A 15,095-nucleotide genomic window follows, 5' to 3' on the forward strand; every position below is an offset into this window, starting at 1 on the left:
AAAACATATCTTTCAAAGCAGTAGGGAATAATTTTATACAAATTTACGAAAGTACACAAAAACATTCTCGAGTTGGACTACATTTGGTCGGCGTAATAGGATAATTTTCTGAAATGATTGTTAAGCGATAATCTATAGTGAAGTTTTTCAAATTTCTGAGAAAAAATTTGTAATCACGAAGAAAGAATAGAAGTTAAGGAATAGATGGCGTGTGAAATAATTTTTGATAAGATAGTGGAAGCGAATCCATTCTTCAGCTTGGAGCCAGTTTGAAGGGCCGCATGATATTGAAACATGATAAGTCAAACGTCAGAGGAATTCATCACGACTGCACCAACATGTGCGGCGAAAACATCGAACCAAAGCTTGAAACCACGTAAGTTGAATGGTAGAACATTTGATTTTCTTTGGTGGCTTGATTCACGACGTGAGAACGTATCAAAAAAAGAGGAGAACCAGAAGAAAAAGGAGGATTTAATAGAAGTTAAAGTCAAAACAAATGAAAATGATAGCAAAACAAAAAGTACTCTCTCCTCCAAAACATCGTTTGAATTTTTTAAGAATATTAAGAAACACATGCAGATCAGAAAGTTGACACATAAATCTAAGAAAAGGGTAAGTACGCACAAATTTTCATGACAAAGATCTTTGTTTCATGCATAATCGAAGTTCTTACAGACGAAGGAAGTCGAAACATCTAGCGTACAAAATGACACAAATTATGATCCATTAGTGATTCAGAAGGATGTGCCTACAATTTCTACCGAAGAAGATAATATCTCTGAATTAAAATGTGAAGAGACTGACAATAATTTTGATAATCAAAACAGCAATGTGTCACAAAATGAATATATCTCAGAGAGCCTAAATGATACCATAAATAGTTGCAGTGACACTGAAGAGAAACTAGAAGCAATTAATGAACAAATTATTGATAAGTTGGAGACAGATATCGATCATGAAAATGTTTCTAACATATACCAATCATGCTCCAATAATGAAACAGAGCAGTTAGAACCCAGATCAATAATAGAAAATTATATAGTAAAACATCAAGTTGAAAAAATTAAAGAAAGTATAGAAGATAATAGAAGTAATGATAACAAAGCAAAAGCAAGTCTTACAGAGGAATTGCTTAAATTAAGTAATTATGGGTGGTATTGGGGTCCAATATCAGGAACTGAGGCTGATGCCAAACTTCTATCTGAACCAGATGGTGCATTCCTAGTTAGGGATTCATCAGACGATAGGTTTGTTTTTCTTCCTCTTCTTTTCTTTTTTGTTAAAGCTATCATTGAGGAAAATCCATATATATTTTTTTGTAGATATGTCCTAACACTTAGCTTTAAATCAGCTGGCAAATTACTCCATGCTCGTATGGAACATAGTGGTGGTTTATTTTCTTTATGCAACCAAAGTGAAAGTGAAGGATTTAGTTCAGTGGCTGATTTAATTGACTATTCGATGAATTTTAGTCAATCAGCAGTTTTCTGCTATTCACGGCCTAAGTATCCTGGCCATCCATCTTTCCCTGTTAGATTAACAAAGCCAGTAAGCAGGTTTACTCAAGTCCGAAGTTTACAATACCTTTGTCGTTTTGTTATACGTCAAAATACTAGATTAGACAATATTCATAAGTTGCCTTTACCAAAAACAATCAAGGGTTACATAGAAGAAGCGCACTATTAACATCGGCCTCACAAAAAATATTTTTTACATTGTAAATGTATTGTTATTGATAACACAAAGTTTGTATTGCATAGCAATAATGGCTTTTTCAGAAAAACGTATTTCCGAGAAGTAACAAAAGATTAGATATGAGCTTCTTTTTATAAGAACTGAAATGTTCATTGTTAAGATTTGCAAGATATCTTTACTTTTATAAAAATTAATTGATATAATTGTATCACTTTCAAGAACATTGATAATGAACAATATGTGAAAGATTTAGGTTTACATGAATCACTTCTTTACAAAGTACGTTACACTTTTTAACGTAATTTGATTCGATTTATGAAGTACTTGGCTGTGTGGTGTGTATCTGTATAAAAAAATATATTTTTTTATAATAAAAGTAATCTCCTGCTCAATTCAATGATAAGGACCGAAGTTGATCTCTTGTTCAATGGAGACACAACATAATTTTGTATAAAAAGAATACTATATTACCTTAATCATAACAATAGTGCAGGGTAATTATTAAACATTATTAAATCTATATTTCTATCAGTTTATATCTTTATATGCATCAAAAGTAAATCACATTTATTGAATTCAAACTCACATGTACAGATCTTGTTGAAATATGACACTAAAATAAACTAGCTATGATCGTTAACTTGTCTTAACATTATCCTATTTTTTAATACCATCAGTATTTAAATATTGTTACACAAATTTTTTACATAAGTTCATATTTTCATTTGTATCAAATGAACTCCAAAAAACACTTCGTGCTTTTTCTCTATTTAGTGATCTAAGCTTTAATTTTTCTTTCTTTTCTACCTATTCCAATTCAGTCCAAGTATATTGCGTGCCTGTTGAAAATAAAAATATACAATGTAAGTATGTAGAAAAAGACGATTCATACTTTAATATACTTACTGTAACAAAGGCAGCACTTGCTGCTTCACTAGCACGATTTAAATCTGGTAATGCCATATCAGAAGTTGTTGTTAGAATTGTATGAATTTGTGTTGCATCTTTTATTCGTCTTTCCAAGAAGTTCCAAGTTTTCTGATGATCTTCGCTATTATCTTGTAACATATACAATTCAGTGGTTTTATAAATACCTGCTAATACTACTCTTCTAGTATACCAGTTCATCTGATTCAACAAAATTTTTATATAAGATACATTTCATAGTCATTAATATTTTAACATAGATTTACAAAATATGCTTGTTATTCTTACATCAACTGATCTATCACCAGCATAATAGCAAATATCGTCCACTAAAGTGAGTAAATTAGCTAGTGACATTGGTACGTTTGGTGGTAGAGCCATAAGAGCTAATGCTTGTGGCCATGTCTTTTTATATGGAATCACCATGCTGAGTCTTGTCTTAACAGCATTGCATAGTTGTAATTCTAATACTTTTGTCTCTTTAGTAGGTTTCTCTTCAACGGTAAGAGCTTTTTCTTCAAGGATTTTATTCAATTCTTTATTGCATGTTAAATAAAAATAATGAACCAAGTCTGCTCCTCGATTAGGGAACAATCCATGAATTATCCCAGGGTAGTCAATAGACTCAGCACCTTTGGTACATAACTTTTCATTAAATATTTTTATTTATTATCTATATCATATACTAACAACATGAAATTATTTTTTTTTAATGAAAATTTAAAAATTTTTTAAACAGTTAAAAAACATACTATATTTGTAATACATCGAAAATATATTTATTCACTCACACAAAAGATTGATCCTGACTCATCTACTTAACTGAAAAATTATTACAAATTACCAGCACTGATGGCTTGCTGGCTCCATCCAAGATCATGGACATACTTTAAAGATGCAGCAAGAATTTTTGTTTTGATATTCTTCTCATATTCCTCTTCACTTTCTTTACTATGTTCCTGATTTAATTGCTGCTGATCATTTTCAGATTGATCTGTGAGTAGTACTCTACAAGTCCATAAATGCCTAAAACCTATCAAAGTCATATTTGTTTTTTTATTTCTTTTCCTTTATTCCAAGAAATATAATTTTGCAAAATAGTAAATAATAGGATATAGTCAAAATACATGAAATGTAAATAAAGAATGATTTTTATTCAGCAGTGAGTTATATACACTACATAAATGTACAATTTTTATTCTGAAGATACTATTTTATTAATATTTTGCTTAAAGGGATTATTAGCAATACATTCATTGACTCTAATTAAAATGCTTTCCATTACATCCAGACCATTTAGTGCTTGATAACAAAATGTAATTTTTTCTGGAACTGGCATTGCTGGTAATTTTTCACCACCAACAGTTAGTGTTATCTCAGCATAGCTTTTTTCCAATTCCATATTCTCAGTTATTTTATGCATTTTCTTTTGCTCTTCTAAATCTTTTATTTTTACTTTCCAATGTGCTCTAGAGAGATCTATACCTTCTCTTAGTGGCAGTAAATACTCATTATGAAGTTTATCTACCAAGTTCCAGATACCAGTTTGATTTTGCTTATCCCTTATAAATAGAAATCTTAACAGATTTAGACTTGTAATTATTTCATCACATAGTTCCACTAGATCTGATGCACTACCATGGTGTAATTTACAAGCCAATTTGATTAAAGTTCCTAGATTACTACCGAGAAAATATGGCATAGGAGGCTTCGCTTGGAGGCATTCAATAATAGAAGTTTTAAATATTCCTGTAGTTAGACTCAATAAACCTGAATGTTCATTAGTTTGATACAAATGTAAAATAATGGAGTATCTAGCTTGTATATCAAACATTTCAATGTAGTTTTGAAATAAAGTCAAAGCTTTTTTCCTTTCTTTATTGCTATTGGAATAAATCATCACATTCACAAGTACATTGAACAACTCAAAGAATATATTCAATTCTAATAATTGCAATGTTAAAGAACGTCTTGTTAATCTCATCAAAAGGTGATCCAGGAAATTTAAGCCTTTCATAGTACTTTCTTGTTCTTGTAATAATTTAACAATAAGATATATGCATGTCTGAAAGACATATTGTAAATCATATACCTGTGGTACCTTCTCCCACAGATGTAGTTTTGTTATAACGTAAAAGTAAAAGTTAGCATATGCTAAATCTGATATGTTCTCATTTAATTCAAAAAGTGTTACTTTAAGGTTAAAGCTCCCTTCTTCTATACTTTTCTTCTTGGACTTAGTTTTTCTACTTCTTACACTTGTAATATTTAGAAACGAAAGCAAATCTCCAGTTACTTGACTTACAAGTATTACAATTCTCTCAGGTAATGGTTTACTTGAACAAGATTCTAATTCTTTTTCTTGTAAATAAATCAATGGTTTCCCCATTAAAAAAATTAGAATGCTAGCAAGGTAATCTCTTAATATGGTATATGTTTTGGAATTTTCTAATCTTGACTCATTTATTAATGGTTCTAAAAATAATATAACTTCATTATAAATATTTTTTATTTTATTTGTAATAATAATATAGTCTTGAGAATCTTTTTCTGGTATAGGTAGACTTTCAATGTAAGATTTTATTGTACTAATGCACCATTCTATTGCCTTCATTTTATTGTCCATTTTTGAAAGACATTTGATAAGTACGCTTAGAATTATAGAAAATTTTATATCATCTTCTGGACCTTCCACTTGTTCTAATAATTCTAATACCGTCTCAGAAGGATTACATTTTTCTACTATAGCATTTAATATTATTGTACAGCATTCGACTAAATTTCCATTGCATTTTATATTTTCCATAGTGAAATAAGATAATATAATTGGAACGATATCCCATGAGGACTCTCTAATAATATCATCATAACTATTACCCTCAAATAAGTGTAAAACTTCTTCGAATTTATTTTCTTTCAAATTGTCTGTTAATTCCTTAACAAATTTCTTTGTCAGGTTTTCCTGACGTTCTGTCATTTTTCTTTAATAGATAACTTATCACATAAATACACTTGTAAAATGTAATATGAACATAACCTCTTCCTTTAACGTATTTAATGTTTCTATCTCCATGAATGAAAACAAAAGTTAATAAACACAGGAAATCATTGCAGTATTTCAAGATAGATGTGTAAAATAAAATAGATCGCGTAGCTACAGTGGCATTAGAAATGACATTATACCTTACTTATACGATCATACTATACTATAAACAAAACCATGTATATCTTCCCGCAACGAGAAACATATAATGACAAAATTACGTAAACGAATGCAATCATCACACGTATTGCACAATTGTCTTAATATTTTCCACACAAAATTGTATAATTTATTTCAAAATTTCAGCAACAAACGTCAAGATGAAAATGATGTGCTTATGAATTGTGATTGGCATATATTACAAATAAAGAAAACTCGCTTACCATTTACTGATAAACCTTTCCGCATTAATAAAATACTAGACATAGCCATATCAATAGTTTTAAATAAACTACTTGTTGCACATTTATGCGCACACGATGAAACTATGATTATTATTATTCTATTCGAACGATTCGTTTAAAGCATTGCGTATTCGCCTTCAAACGTCACGAATATAGATGTGAATCTATTCTAACATTTTTGGCGCGAACTTTAAATGTTAAGAAGTTCTGATGTAAAGTAATATATATTTAAATAATTTTCTATTCATCCGTTTTAAGTGACAAAACATATTTTAAAATTAATTACAAATGTAGAAATTGTATTTATTAAGCGTTTCATTGAATCAATTAATTGATCGCATTCAAATAAATTTAAAATATAAAAAAAATTATTAATTTGAAATTTTAAAAATATAAGAAGTTACCAATAATGACAACTTTTTCTTTTGTTTCATATGCACAATAGATGCATGTTGTAAATTGTGCTTTAACTCTTGAATCATTTACGGATCTACCTGAATGATTCGTTTATTTCTATCTATTCTTCTCCATTTTGTTTAGTATAATAAATATAAATTAAATGTTTAACTAGAAGAAATGGTACAATATATATTCTCATATATGAAAATCATATTTTTAAAAAGCTAAATATAATTATAATTTCAATGTGCACTGTGAGGTCGCTTGTTGTATCAGAAAACTACACATGCTATTGGTGTCTAGTAATAAATTTGTTTATGCCAAAAAATAAAGTACCGTGAAAACAAACCTATAAACAGGTTAAGGAAATTAAAGTGATTGTGTTTAGCGTATTTAGTGTAAATCAAACTGGAGATGGAAAATAGTGGTGAAAGTGGCGACGATGGAGGACCTTTAGGTCCGTCTGCGTTCCTCGGTGGTGGTGGTGTTTCTGCGTCGTATATTAGTGTACAATCTGATGATATGGAAGGTAGGTTAATTATATTTTGAAAATTTTTTAAAACATGGGTATTTGTATTCTGTATTGAATATCATAAGATCACGGGATTTTTAACAGAATTATTATTTTATAGGAAGAAAAACATGTATTTTATTGTTTCCTTTAACTGATTGTTGATATGATGTCAATATCGTGTATGCCTCAAAACTTTACGAGATAAGAACGTATACAGTAGCTCACAAAAATATTGGAACATTTATAGAAACTTTTTATGAACATATGTATGTTATACAAAACATTTTAAAATTTCATTAGTACTGATAAAACATACAGTATATACATAAAAATTTTCTATGGTAAGTGTCCAACTACTTTTTTGTGAACTACTGTGTATATGAATTCTATATTTTGTATTCTATATTATAAATTATGCTTATACTTTTGTTCAGATGATCCTGAAAATACGGATGATTCAAATCATGGAGCTAGTGATCCCTTACAAGGAGCTGGAGGTGGCAGTGGTGGAGGACCTCTTCGTGAACAAGATCGGTTTCTTCCAATAGCAAATGTTGCCAAAATTATGAAAAGAGCAATACCAGAAGCAGGGAAAATAGCGAAAGATGCACGCGAATGTGTTCAAGAATGTGTATCTGAATTTATATCCTTTATAACATCTGAAGCCAGCGATCGGTGTCACATGGAAAAACGCAAGACTATTAATGGTGAAGATATTCTGTTTGCTATGACGACTCTTGGTTTCGATAATTATGTAGAACCACTAAAAGTGTACCTACAAAAATATCGTGAAGCGACAAAGGGAGACAATCCTCCAGGTAGTGGTATGACAACGGGCAATGGAAAAACTGAATCTCAAGGAACTATATATGAAGATCAATTGTTTGCTATTGCCGCGACTGCATCGAGTGCTACCACTTCTGATACACCTGTTATATACAGTTACACGTCTACCGATCAAATGCAATTTCAACTTTCCTGATCACTGCATGTTAAGATTATGTTAATATAAATTATTTAATGCAAACCGTAATTTACAAAATAACTAATTCAACTATGCGCATATCTTTCAAGATTGCGTTTTGTAAAAGACTGTAAAGTCGGTTTAAGATGGTAAGTCGATCTTATATTGTAAGACTAGAATAATGTGCACCTTCTTAAAAATTTTGGAAGTAAGGTGATTTAACTTTAAGCAATCTTTGTAAAGAGAATGAAAAAATGAATGAAAATGAAAAAAAACGCGGAAGAAAATAAAACCAGGAGGCAGTTCACAAAAATGCACTAATGATTACTCTTCTTTTTTTTTGTTTACTTTTTCAAACACAGTAGGGGTAGAAAAACATAGCCGTTTATTTATTTAACTATTATTTTTAAGCGCTAAAATTCGCATTTAAACTAGAATTAGGCTGTGATGGTTGTTGTTTTTCTTCTGTTTTTGCGAGTACGGTTCAGGTCGAATGGAGATAAGATAATTCTATATTGGACAAGAACCGGCAGTTAATCGGCGTGTAGATTTCTCGTAGAAAACGTTCGTAATTATGTTTTCACTCTGGTAATTGGGCAGGAGAGAGCAAGAGCTCATGTGCTTTTGTTGATGATGATGCAGCGCCACTCGAAGACATGGCCGATTGCTGTTGTTGATGCGCTGGTGATAGAAGTGAGGCGGTAGGCAATGTTCCAGCGGGTTGAGCTTCCGTTTTCCTCACTTTTTCTTTCTTGTCAGAAGTAACATGGCAAAATCGCCAGCGGCATTGACCGCAACTACATAGACAGAGGCAGAGCAGCACCCGAAATAGGCAACACAGTAAACCGGCGCACAGTAGTGAAGGACCCACCAGCCTCAATTCCGGACTGAGGAATCCTTTCTCTCCAGTGCCGACAAACGATATAACTAATCCGAGCGCTGTAGTTCCCAGCCCCGCATAAAGTACGGTATTCACTGCCGCACTAACTTCACCTCTGCGACGGTTTGCATTACTGCTTCCATCTTCTTCGTCATCTTCTCCACTGCTTCCATAGCAATAACTTGCATCTCTTATCTAAAGATAAGAATATAGTATAGAACAATTTTTGTTTGATGTAATAAGTACTAAATAGTATGTGAAGCTCCTAATACATGTAATTACATGTAATTACATGTAACTTAAAAACTTTCTTTTTAAATTGTAACAAATGTTTGTTTACTCTGTTCCTTTTCATCCATCGTCGATGAGCCTCGCATTGCTTTGTCTTGTAGCCATCCCCACGGCAACCATGAGGTGACATAGGAGATAAAGGAAGGGGAGAAGGTCTGCTGCATCCCTGCCATGCTGCTTTGCCTGGTCCTCCGCCACACTGAAATTATTTTTTGTTCAAATATTACCTTTAAATAGTTGCTTAGTAACTACAATAGAAATCATTCAACATTTCAGTGTCTATTCAATTTGGATATAGCAAAATTGTGAATAATCTAATATATCAAATACTTTATAACATTTTCTTTAATCTATCATAAATATTATTTATAGTATTGTACAAAATATAAATGTATATATAAATATAAAACTTAAGATCAATATGATTGTGTAGTTTACATCTTTCTCTATCATTTAAAACATGTTCATCAAAACGAATGTCTAGAATTTGTTACTATGTTATTGGATAAATTCAATTAATGATTTTTCCTCGTTACTCAGCACATAAATAATAAGATAAAAAACATGCATGCATGTACTAAATAGAACATAGAAAGATTTGTATAAATGGAACCGATTGAGATAAACGTTTTATACGTACATGTATCGTAGAACTTGTCTACACAAGTACACTGTAATCATTGCATTGTCTAATTGACAGCAAAGAATTGATTAAATATAATTAGTGCCAGTTGTCAATCTTTGGGTGTGGAGTATTGAGTAGTACACATTGTAGGGTTACAACTTTTTGCGCTATATTAGTCTAAAGACTAGTATCATAAATCCTGGTATACAGAAAATTCTTCAAAATACTTTTTTGAGTTAAAAAATTACAGGCACAAATCATTTGTTATTTTTACTTTTAAATCATAGTTTAAGTTAGTATTTTAATAAAGAGTTCACATTAAGCAGTGTTATGGTATCAAATATTTGAAATTTTGTACACTTCAATTTCTCCAGATGTATTTAGCAATTGTATCTTTTAGATACAAACAAAAGTTGTGTGTATAATAATATAGAAAACACTTATTTGTTCTATGATTAAGAGAAAGTAAAAGGGGAATAAACAACACTACAATATAAATTTGTTTTCTCAAAATGAGCTACACAAAGTTGATGCACATATGTATAATTAGACAGAAAAGCGGCAGTTACCCTCTGATACCAATAGCTTACTGTTGATGATACATATTAAAATGACTTTAATACTTACCCCATAAACATATGATCGTGGGGGATATCGTGGAAGCGGTGGAATAAGTCTGGTGGCCAAGTTGGAGGGTAATTCTCTAAAGTTCACCACCTTACCCCCCCGTAACCGTTGCTTCTCCCTTCTAATTAATAAAGCAGCCTGCATTCCGCTCATTCATTTGCCTGTTTTATTGATCGTTAAGATCTCGACCGTCCTTCTCCTCCTCCTCTCTCTCCTTTCCACTTTTTTTATACACCGGTTACAACTTAAATTCTTCCCTTATCCTTTCCTCAACCAAAAAAAAAGAACAAAAGAACCACACGAGTTTCTTCTCAAAGGTCTTCTAATTGTGGCTGGTACCAGACACTACAACTTACTCCTAACATCTCACAGTCTGCCTCCGGCATTAGGTGATGTCTGTATCCGCTGGTAGGAACCAGTAGGGACATGTTAATTACTAAAAATTACAATTGATGGATAACCAGCTGACGAACCTGGAGAGTCGCTCGAGGATGTGTGTTATCGCGAGGGATTTACATACGCCACCAGACAGCCGATCGATGGTGTATTTCCTAATTACAAGTAAACGTGTGCCAGCAAGAAAAGAGAAGGTGCAGAGTGCAACGAGGATTTATCAAATACTTGAACAAGGATAGATTGCGTTATAAATACTGTGAGATAAAGGGTACCTATTAGCAAGAGCAACTATATAATATGTGTGATAGAGAAAGAAGAGAAAAAGTAGAGCTAAAAATATAGATAGATAATGAAATCCTATAGAGCCAAATTTCAAGAATTTACCGCTAAACGAGATTTACCCACCTGTAGCTCCGAAGAAGATGGCGAGACTCGGAGATCGAGGATCGATGGTGGTGGAAATGGGAAGTTGTTGGATTTAGTCGGGTAAGTAACCGAACTTGGCGACTCAAGGGATAGCGGCGGTGGCGATATTGGAAATTGGATCGGAGAAACAGGTGCAACCTGCTGAGACTTCTCGACATGACGTCGTCGATCGATGCTCGGATGGAATGCAGATGACGGTGGTTGTGGTGGTTGTGGTGGCTGTGATGTGGAAGATGGTGGAACAACGTGCGGACGAGCAAACTTGCTGGGGTGGTGGTGTTGGTGTTGGTGTTGATGGTGGTAGTGGTGCTGAGAAGCTGGTATCGTCTTCAGTCGTGACGGGACCGTACCCTCGGCGACGCGTTTGTTTAGCTGTAACCGTTTCTGCTTCCTCCTATTCGCTATACTGGCGCCACCCGCAGCTGCGTACATCGCTTCACGCCCCGATTGTACTCTTCCCGGTTTAACGCCTTCGGGCCAGGCGTTCTTTCTGTTACGATCTTAGATCCCTTTGCATCGTCTTCCTGTCTTTTTCGTCTGTAAACGCAAGAAACATGACGGACATCCGCCCGCTATTGGCGGCCGTCATATCCTAATTCTACCATTGATATTCTAGCGAGAAGCACATGAAAAGCGTCTTAATTACAGCGATATTTTACATTTCCTAGCGATATTTACATATGCATAATGCTGGAAATAGATAAGCTTCGTTTCGGGGCATACCAAATTTATGACTTGTCTTTATATTCATAAGCCGGCAAAAAAGTGTATAGAAGTCAGAAAAGTAAGAACGAAATAGTACAGCACAATTTATATTGTTTTCCCGCCATTATATTGTACTTTTGATATACGTATACTATTAGAATTTCAAATAGAGGAGCGGAAAAGAAATGAAATTGACTTGTACTATTAAAACCACAAGTAAAGGACACCAATGTAAAATACAGAGTACTTATCCTATTCTTAGCTTATATTCTTTTGCTTACAAAGAAGAAAATTTATAATATTAATAGATCAAAAGGTTACAGATTATAATTAAGAATTTATCATTTTTTGTTAAATAGAACAATCATATAACTTGTAATTTGTAGCACTTAGTTGTAAAATTTCATTCATTTTATTACTAAATTTGTTACTTATGTTTTATAAAGTTATAGAAATTTCACAAATTTTCGATTTGTCTCAAAATGAACTTTAATTCTGAAAACAAATAATAATAATATGCGTGAGTGATATATCTGCCAAATGTTATTTCCCTTCTAATATATCTTGGAAATTTACAATTAATTTGACTTATATAGTTATTGATAAGCTAGTAGATTAGTAACGTTAAGTTTCTATATTGCGTACTATGTAAAGTTATCAGATAATTGCTTAAATGAGATAAATTTGAAGAATAAAGGAACTATTTTAGTATAATATAATTACATCAATTTGATTACAATTTCTCTACACAAGGAAAGCACAAGTTAGAAAATATTCATTACTAAACTCTCTATCGGTAATTAGTAAAGGTAATATGACATGCGATGTTTCATATATGGAGATATGTACACAAATAAGAAATAAGAAGTAGAATCACATATGATAATGGCGGGACGTAAGAAAGAATTTACCGCGATTTATTTTTTACATTAAAAAAATTACTCTCCAAAAAGAGAAAATAGTATAATCACGAATTTAAAAAATACTAAACGTGAATATAAAGATATGGTACGATTATTAAATATATACAAAATTAAAGATTTTTAAGATATCAAAACTATCTACTTTTAACTTTACAAAAATCTATGAATATATTTATATTATTTCAACTAAAATATTAGAAGAAACAATGATTACTTTATACAAAAAAGAAATTACAAACATCTTGTCATATTTTGTACAGAGATTATATTACAATGAATCACATTGATTAATTCGAAATATCTTTATATACATTTTTACCTAGATTTGTTTTTTACCTCTAAGCTTTGAAAATATTCAAATCGAACATTACGAAAATACTTCTGCGTTGGCATCTTTCCGTTTTGCTCCTTGACCTGTCAATGGGTCAAGTGGTTCCGTCACAAATGTAACAAATCGAAAAACCCTCTTCTTCCTCATCGTTTTTTATCGTGACATGTTCTAGTTTTCCCTTCTTCTAGTCCGCCCTTTGCCATTTTTCTCTTTTTTGTCTCCTCTCTTCCCTCCCTCGTTTCATCGCGTTCATTTTAAGTGCCCTTCCGCTATCTATCTTTGTCTCTGTCGAACTTCTCATCCCTTCTATCTTGTTCAATCCCTTATCCTCTTTTTCCCTAATCTTTGTCAACTACCTTCGTCGTAAATAGTCAGCGATTACATAATAATATGACTAGACTGCGGATGTTTATACAAATTTATATTTTTATGAATGCGACAAAAGAAATAGAACCTATATAGAAATTTGGTACATCCGCTAAATATTATTTTGGATATAAAATATTTTTGCATATTATTATTACATATTGCACATTGTTCTTTAAATTATCCATAAATGCATAGATATCCGCAATCTAAATAAAGTATAAGAGATGCATAGCCGAGAAAAATGTAAACAAACGTGTACGCCACATTATTTCTCGATATATTCAGCATAAAAACAATACTAACTGCGACGGATAGCATCGCATACTAAACATCGACTAAGCACCGAACGAGACTGCAAATCAGGAATAGAAAAACGAGGATAACGAATTCTTGCGAAAAAGCAAGCAAACAAGCAAACGTAATTACTGCTATATGATCACATGTATCAATGAGAAGAAACGAATTACATGCAATGATGTTGTACGTGCGTGCACGAAGCAAGTAAAAAAGGGTACACAAAGCCGTGAAGAATTCCAGAAACAAAAATGTCGAAGGACCGATAGTACCCACGATGAGATACGAACTCGGCGATATATAAAATCGTCCTATTAAGTCCTATATATAGTTTCTAAAAAAAAGAACACATATATGAAGCGCGTAAAAAAAATAAAAGGCTGGCTGGTGGCCGACGGGCACGTCACATTTATTATTTTCACTCTTTTCTTTTTTTTCCCCTTTCTTCTTAATTCACGTTAGGAGAAACGCGCATCGCATTAACAGAGGAGCGATTTTGTACAATAAAACGACGACCAAACCACGACGAAACAATGAAGGCTACATTTGTCTCTCTCTCTCTCTCTCTCTCTCTCTCACTCACGCTCTCTCACTCTCTCTCTCTCTCTCTCCCTCCCTCTCTCTCTCAACGACACATATTATCTTTCTCAATTCTTTTTTGCTTTATTTTTCGTTCATTTTCGCATCGCTAGCAACTGCTGCAGCAACGTCGGCGGCGATTCGACGGCGGCGGCAGCAACAGCAATAGCAAAGCAGGCATCAAGTCAGCCAGCAACACCAAAAGGCTGCGCGTACCAACGACTCAGGGTAACCACTGCACCGTGTTCGACCTGCTTCTCTCTCTCTCTCTCTCTCCGTACGCCTTGGTTCGACTATGTGGGCGACATTTTCCTCGTGTTCGTGTTCTGTCTTTATTTTGGTTTTATATCACACACTGTATTTTTTCTTTTTTTCCTGTATTTTCTTTATATTAATATATTTCTTTTATCCTTTTGGAAGATTGTTATAGGATTTTAAAGGGATACGGACGCACACAAAAGCACGGGCACAGGCACAGGGGGGTGGGGGCGAGAGGCGCGCGCGATGGGGATGCACGAATCCAGGACACGATCCCCGTGTATACACACGGTGCGTATCACTCGGTCGTCGTAATTAACGCAGCCTCCATCGTTACCCCACACTTCGTGGACGCGCCCGTTCGTCGCGAGCAACCACTGACTGAGCACCGCGACCGACCGCGCGCGATTACTCCGTAGTCCTGCTCAGCAACCCCTTCCTC

General features: G+C 33.2%; 5 protein-coding genes across 8 annotated transcripts; 2 read left to right on the forward strand and 3 right to left on the reverse strand.

Moving 5' to 3' along the window:
- The first annotated feature begins 14 nt into the window (after positions 1–14).
- Positions 15–2,338, forward strand: LOC126921819 (uncharacterized). Of its 2 annotated transcripts, none has more exons than XM_050733703.1 (3): positions 15–615; positions 670–1,250; positions 1,326–2,338. In XM_050733703.1, the coding sequence occupies exons 1-3, from the start codon at positions 295–297 to the stop codon at positions 1,687–1,689; spliced, it is 1,266 nt and encodes a 421-aa protein (XP_050589660.1). In that variant the 5' UTR covers positions 15–294; the 3' UTR covers positions 1,690–2,338. The 2 variants fall into 2 exon arrangements, with proteins under 2 accessions (XP_050589660.1, XP_050589669.1); XM_050733712.1 differs by having other exon boundaries at positions 18–615; positions 679–1,250.
- Positions 2,217–6,219, reverse strand: LOC126921882 (ubiquinone biosynthesis protein COQ9, mitochondrial). 2 transcript variants are annotated; one of them, XM_050733893.1, is made up of 5 exons: positions 6,052–6,219; positions 3,470–3,658; positions 2,914–3,257; positions 2,605–2,826; positions 2,217–2,537 (listed from the first exon to the last, which is right to left on the reverse strand). In XM_050733893.1, exons 1-5 carry the CDS (start codon positions 6,098–6,100, stop codon positions 2,502–2,504), a joined length of 840 nt encoding a protein of 279 aa, XP_050589850.1. In that variant the 5' UTR covers positions 6,101–6,219; the 3' UTR covers positions 2,217–2,501. The 2 variants fall into 2 exon arrangements, with proteins under 2 accessions (XP_050589850.1, XP_050589852.1); XM_050733895.1 differs by lacking the exon at positions 6,052–6,219 and adding an exon at positions 5,809–6,028 and having other exon boundaries at positions 2,914–3,270; positions 3,449–3,658.
- On the reverse strand, positions 3,759–5,802 carry LOC126921773 (glomulin). The gene has a single exon (XM_050733633.1). The coding sequence runs from the start codon at positions 5,600–5,602 to the stop codon at positions 3,821–3,823; it is 1,782 nt and encodes a 593-aa protein (XP_050589590.1). The 5' UTR covers positions 5,603–5,802; the 3' UTR covers positions 3,759–3,820.
- A 539-nt stretch (positions 6,220–6,758) lies between the features above and the next one.
- LOC126921926 (uncharacterized) lies at positions 6,759–8,262 on the forward strand. Its single transcript, XM_050733999.1, has 2 exons — positions 6,759–7,000; positions 7,420–8,262. Exons 1-2 carry the CDS (start codon positions 6,886–6,888, stop codon positions 7,965–7,967), a joined length of 663 nt encoding a protein of 220 aa, XP_050589956.1. The 5' UTR covers positions 6,759–6,885; the 3' UTR covers positions 7,968–8,262.
- A 55-nt stretch (positions 8,263–8,317) lies between these two features.
- On the reverse strand, positions 8,318–15,055 carry LOC126921861 (uncharacterized). Of its 2 annotated transcripts, XM_050733854.1 has the most exons (4): positions 14,612–15,055; positions 11,174–11,731; positions 9,170–9,319; positions 8,318–9,024 (listed from the first exon to the last, which is right to left on the reverse strand). In XM_050733854.1, the coding sequence occupies exons 2-4, from the start codon at positions 11,624–11,626 to the stop codon at positions 8,530–8,532; spliced, it is 1,098 nt and encodes a 365-aa protein (XP_050589811.1). In that variant the 5' UTR covers positions 11,627–11,731; positions 14,612–15,055; the 3' UTR covers positions 8,318–8,529. The 2 variants fall into 2 exon arrangements, with proteins under 2 accessions (XP_050589811.1, XP_050589801.1); XM_050733844.1 differs by having other exon boundaries at positions 11,174–15,055.
- Positions 15,056–15,095: the final 40 nt, after the last annotated feature.

The sequence above is a fragment of the Bombus affinis genome, chromosome 1 (assembly GCF_024516045.1).
Source record: "Bombus affinis isolate iyBomAffi1 chromosome 1, iyBomAffi1.2, whole genome shotgun sequence".
NCBI classification, from domain to species: Eukaryota; Metazoa; Arthropoda; class Insecta; order Hymenoptera; family Apidae; genus Bombus; species Bombus affinis.

Coding starts and splice junctions, on each gene's coding strand:
- LOC126921819 (XM_050733703.1), top strand. CDS start 295: ATGATAAGTCAAACGTCAGAGGAATTCATCACGACTGCACCAACATGT. Junction 616..669: donor CACATAAATCTAAGAAAAGG/GTAAGTACGCAC, acceptor GCATAATCGAAG/TTCTTACAGACGAAGGAAGT. Junction 1,251..1,325: donor AGGGATTCATCAGACGATAG/GTTTGTTTTTCT, acceptor ATTTTTTTGTAG/ATATGTCCTAACACTTAGCT.
- LOC126921773 (XM_050733633.1), bottom strand. CDS start 5,602: ATGACAGAACGTCAGGAAAACCTGACAAAGAAATTTGTTAAGGAATTA.
- LOC126921882 (XM_050733893.1), bottom strand. CDS start 6,100: ATGGCTATGTCTAGTATTTTATTAATGCGGAAAGGTTTATCAGTAAAT. Junction 3,258..3,469: donor CCAGCAAGCCATCAGTGCTG/GTAATTTGTAAT, acceptor TATGTACCAAAG/GTGCTGAGTCTATTGACTAC. Junction 2,827..2,913: donor CTGGTGATAGATCAGTTGAT/GTAAGAATAACA, acceptor TTGTTGAATCAG/ATGAACTGGTATACTAGAAG.
- LOC126921926 (XM_050733999.1), top strand. CDS start 6,886: ATGGAAAATAGTGGTGAAAGTGGCGACGATGGAGGACCTTTAGGTCCG. Junction 7,001..7,419: donor ACAATCTGATGATATGGAAG/GTAGGTTAATTA, acceptor ACTTTTGTTCAG/ATGATCCTGAAAATACGGAT.
- LOC126921861 (XM_050733854.1), bottom strand. CDS start 11,626: ATGTACGCAGCTGCGGGTGGCGCCAGTATAGCGAATAGGAGGAAGCAG. Junction 9,320..11,173: donor CATCTTCTTCGGAGCTACAG/GTGGGTAAATCT, acceptor AAATAATTTCAG/TGTGGCGGAGGACCAGGCAA. Junction 9,025..9,169: donor GATGGATGAAAAGGAACAGA/GTAAACAAACAT, acceptor TCTTATCTTTAG/ATAAGAGATGCAAGTTATTG.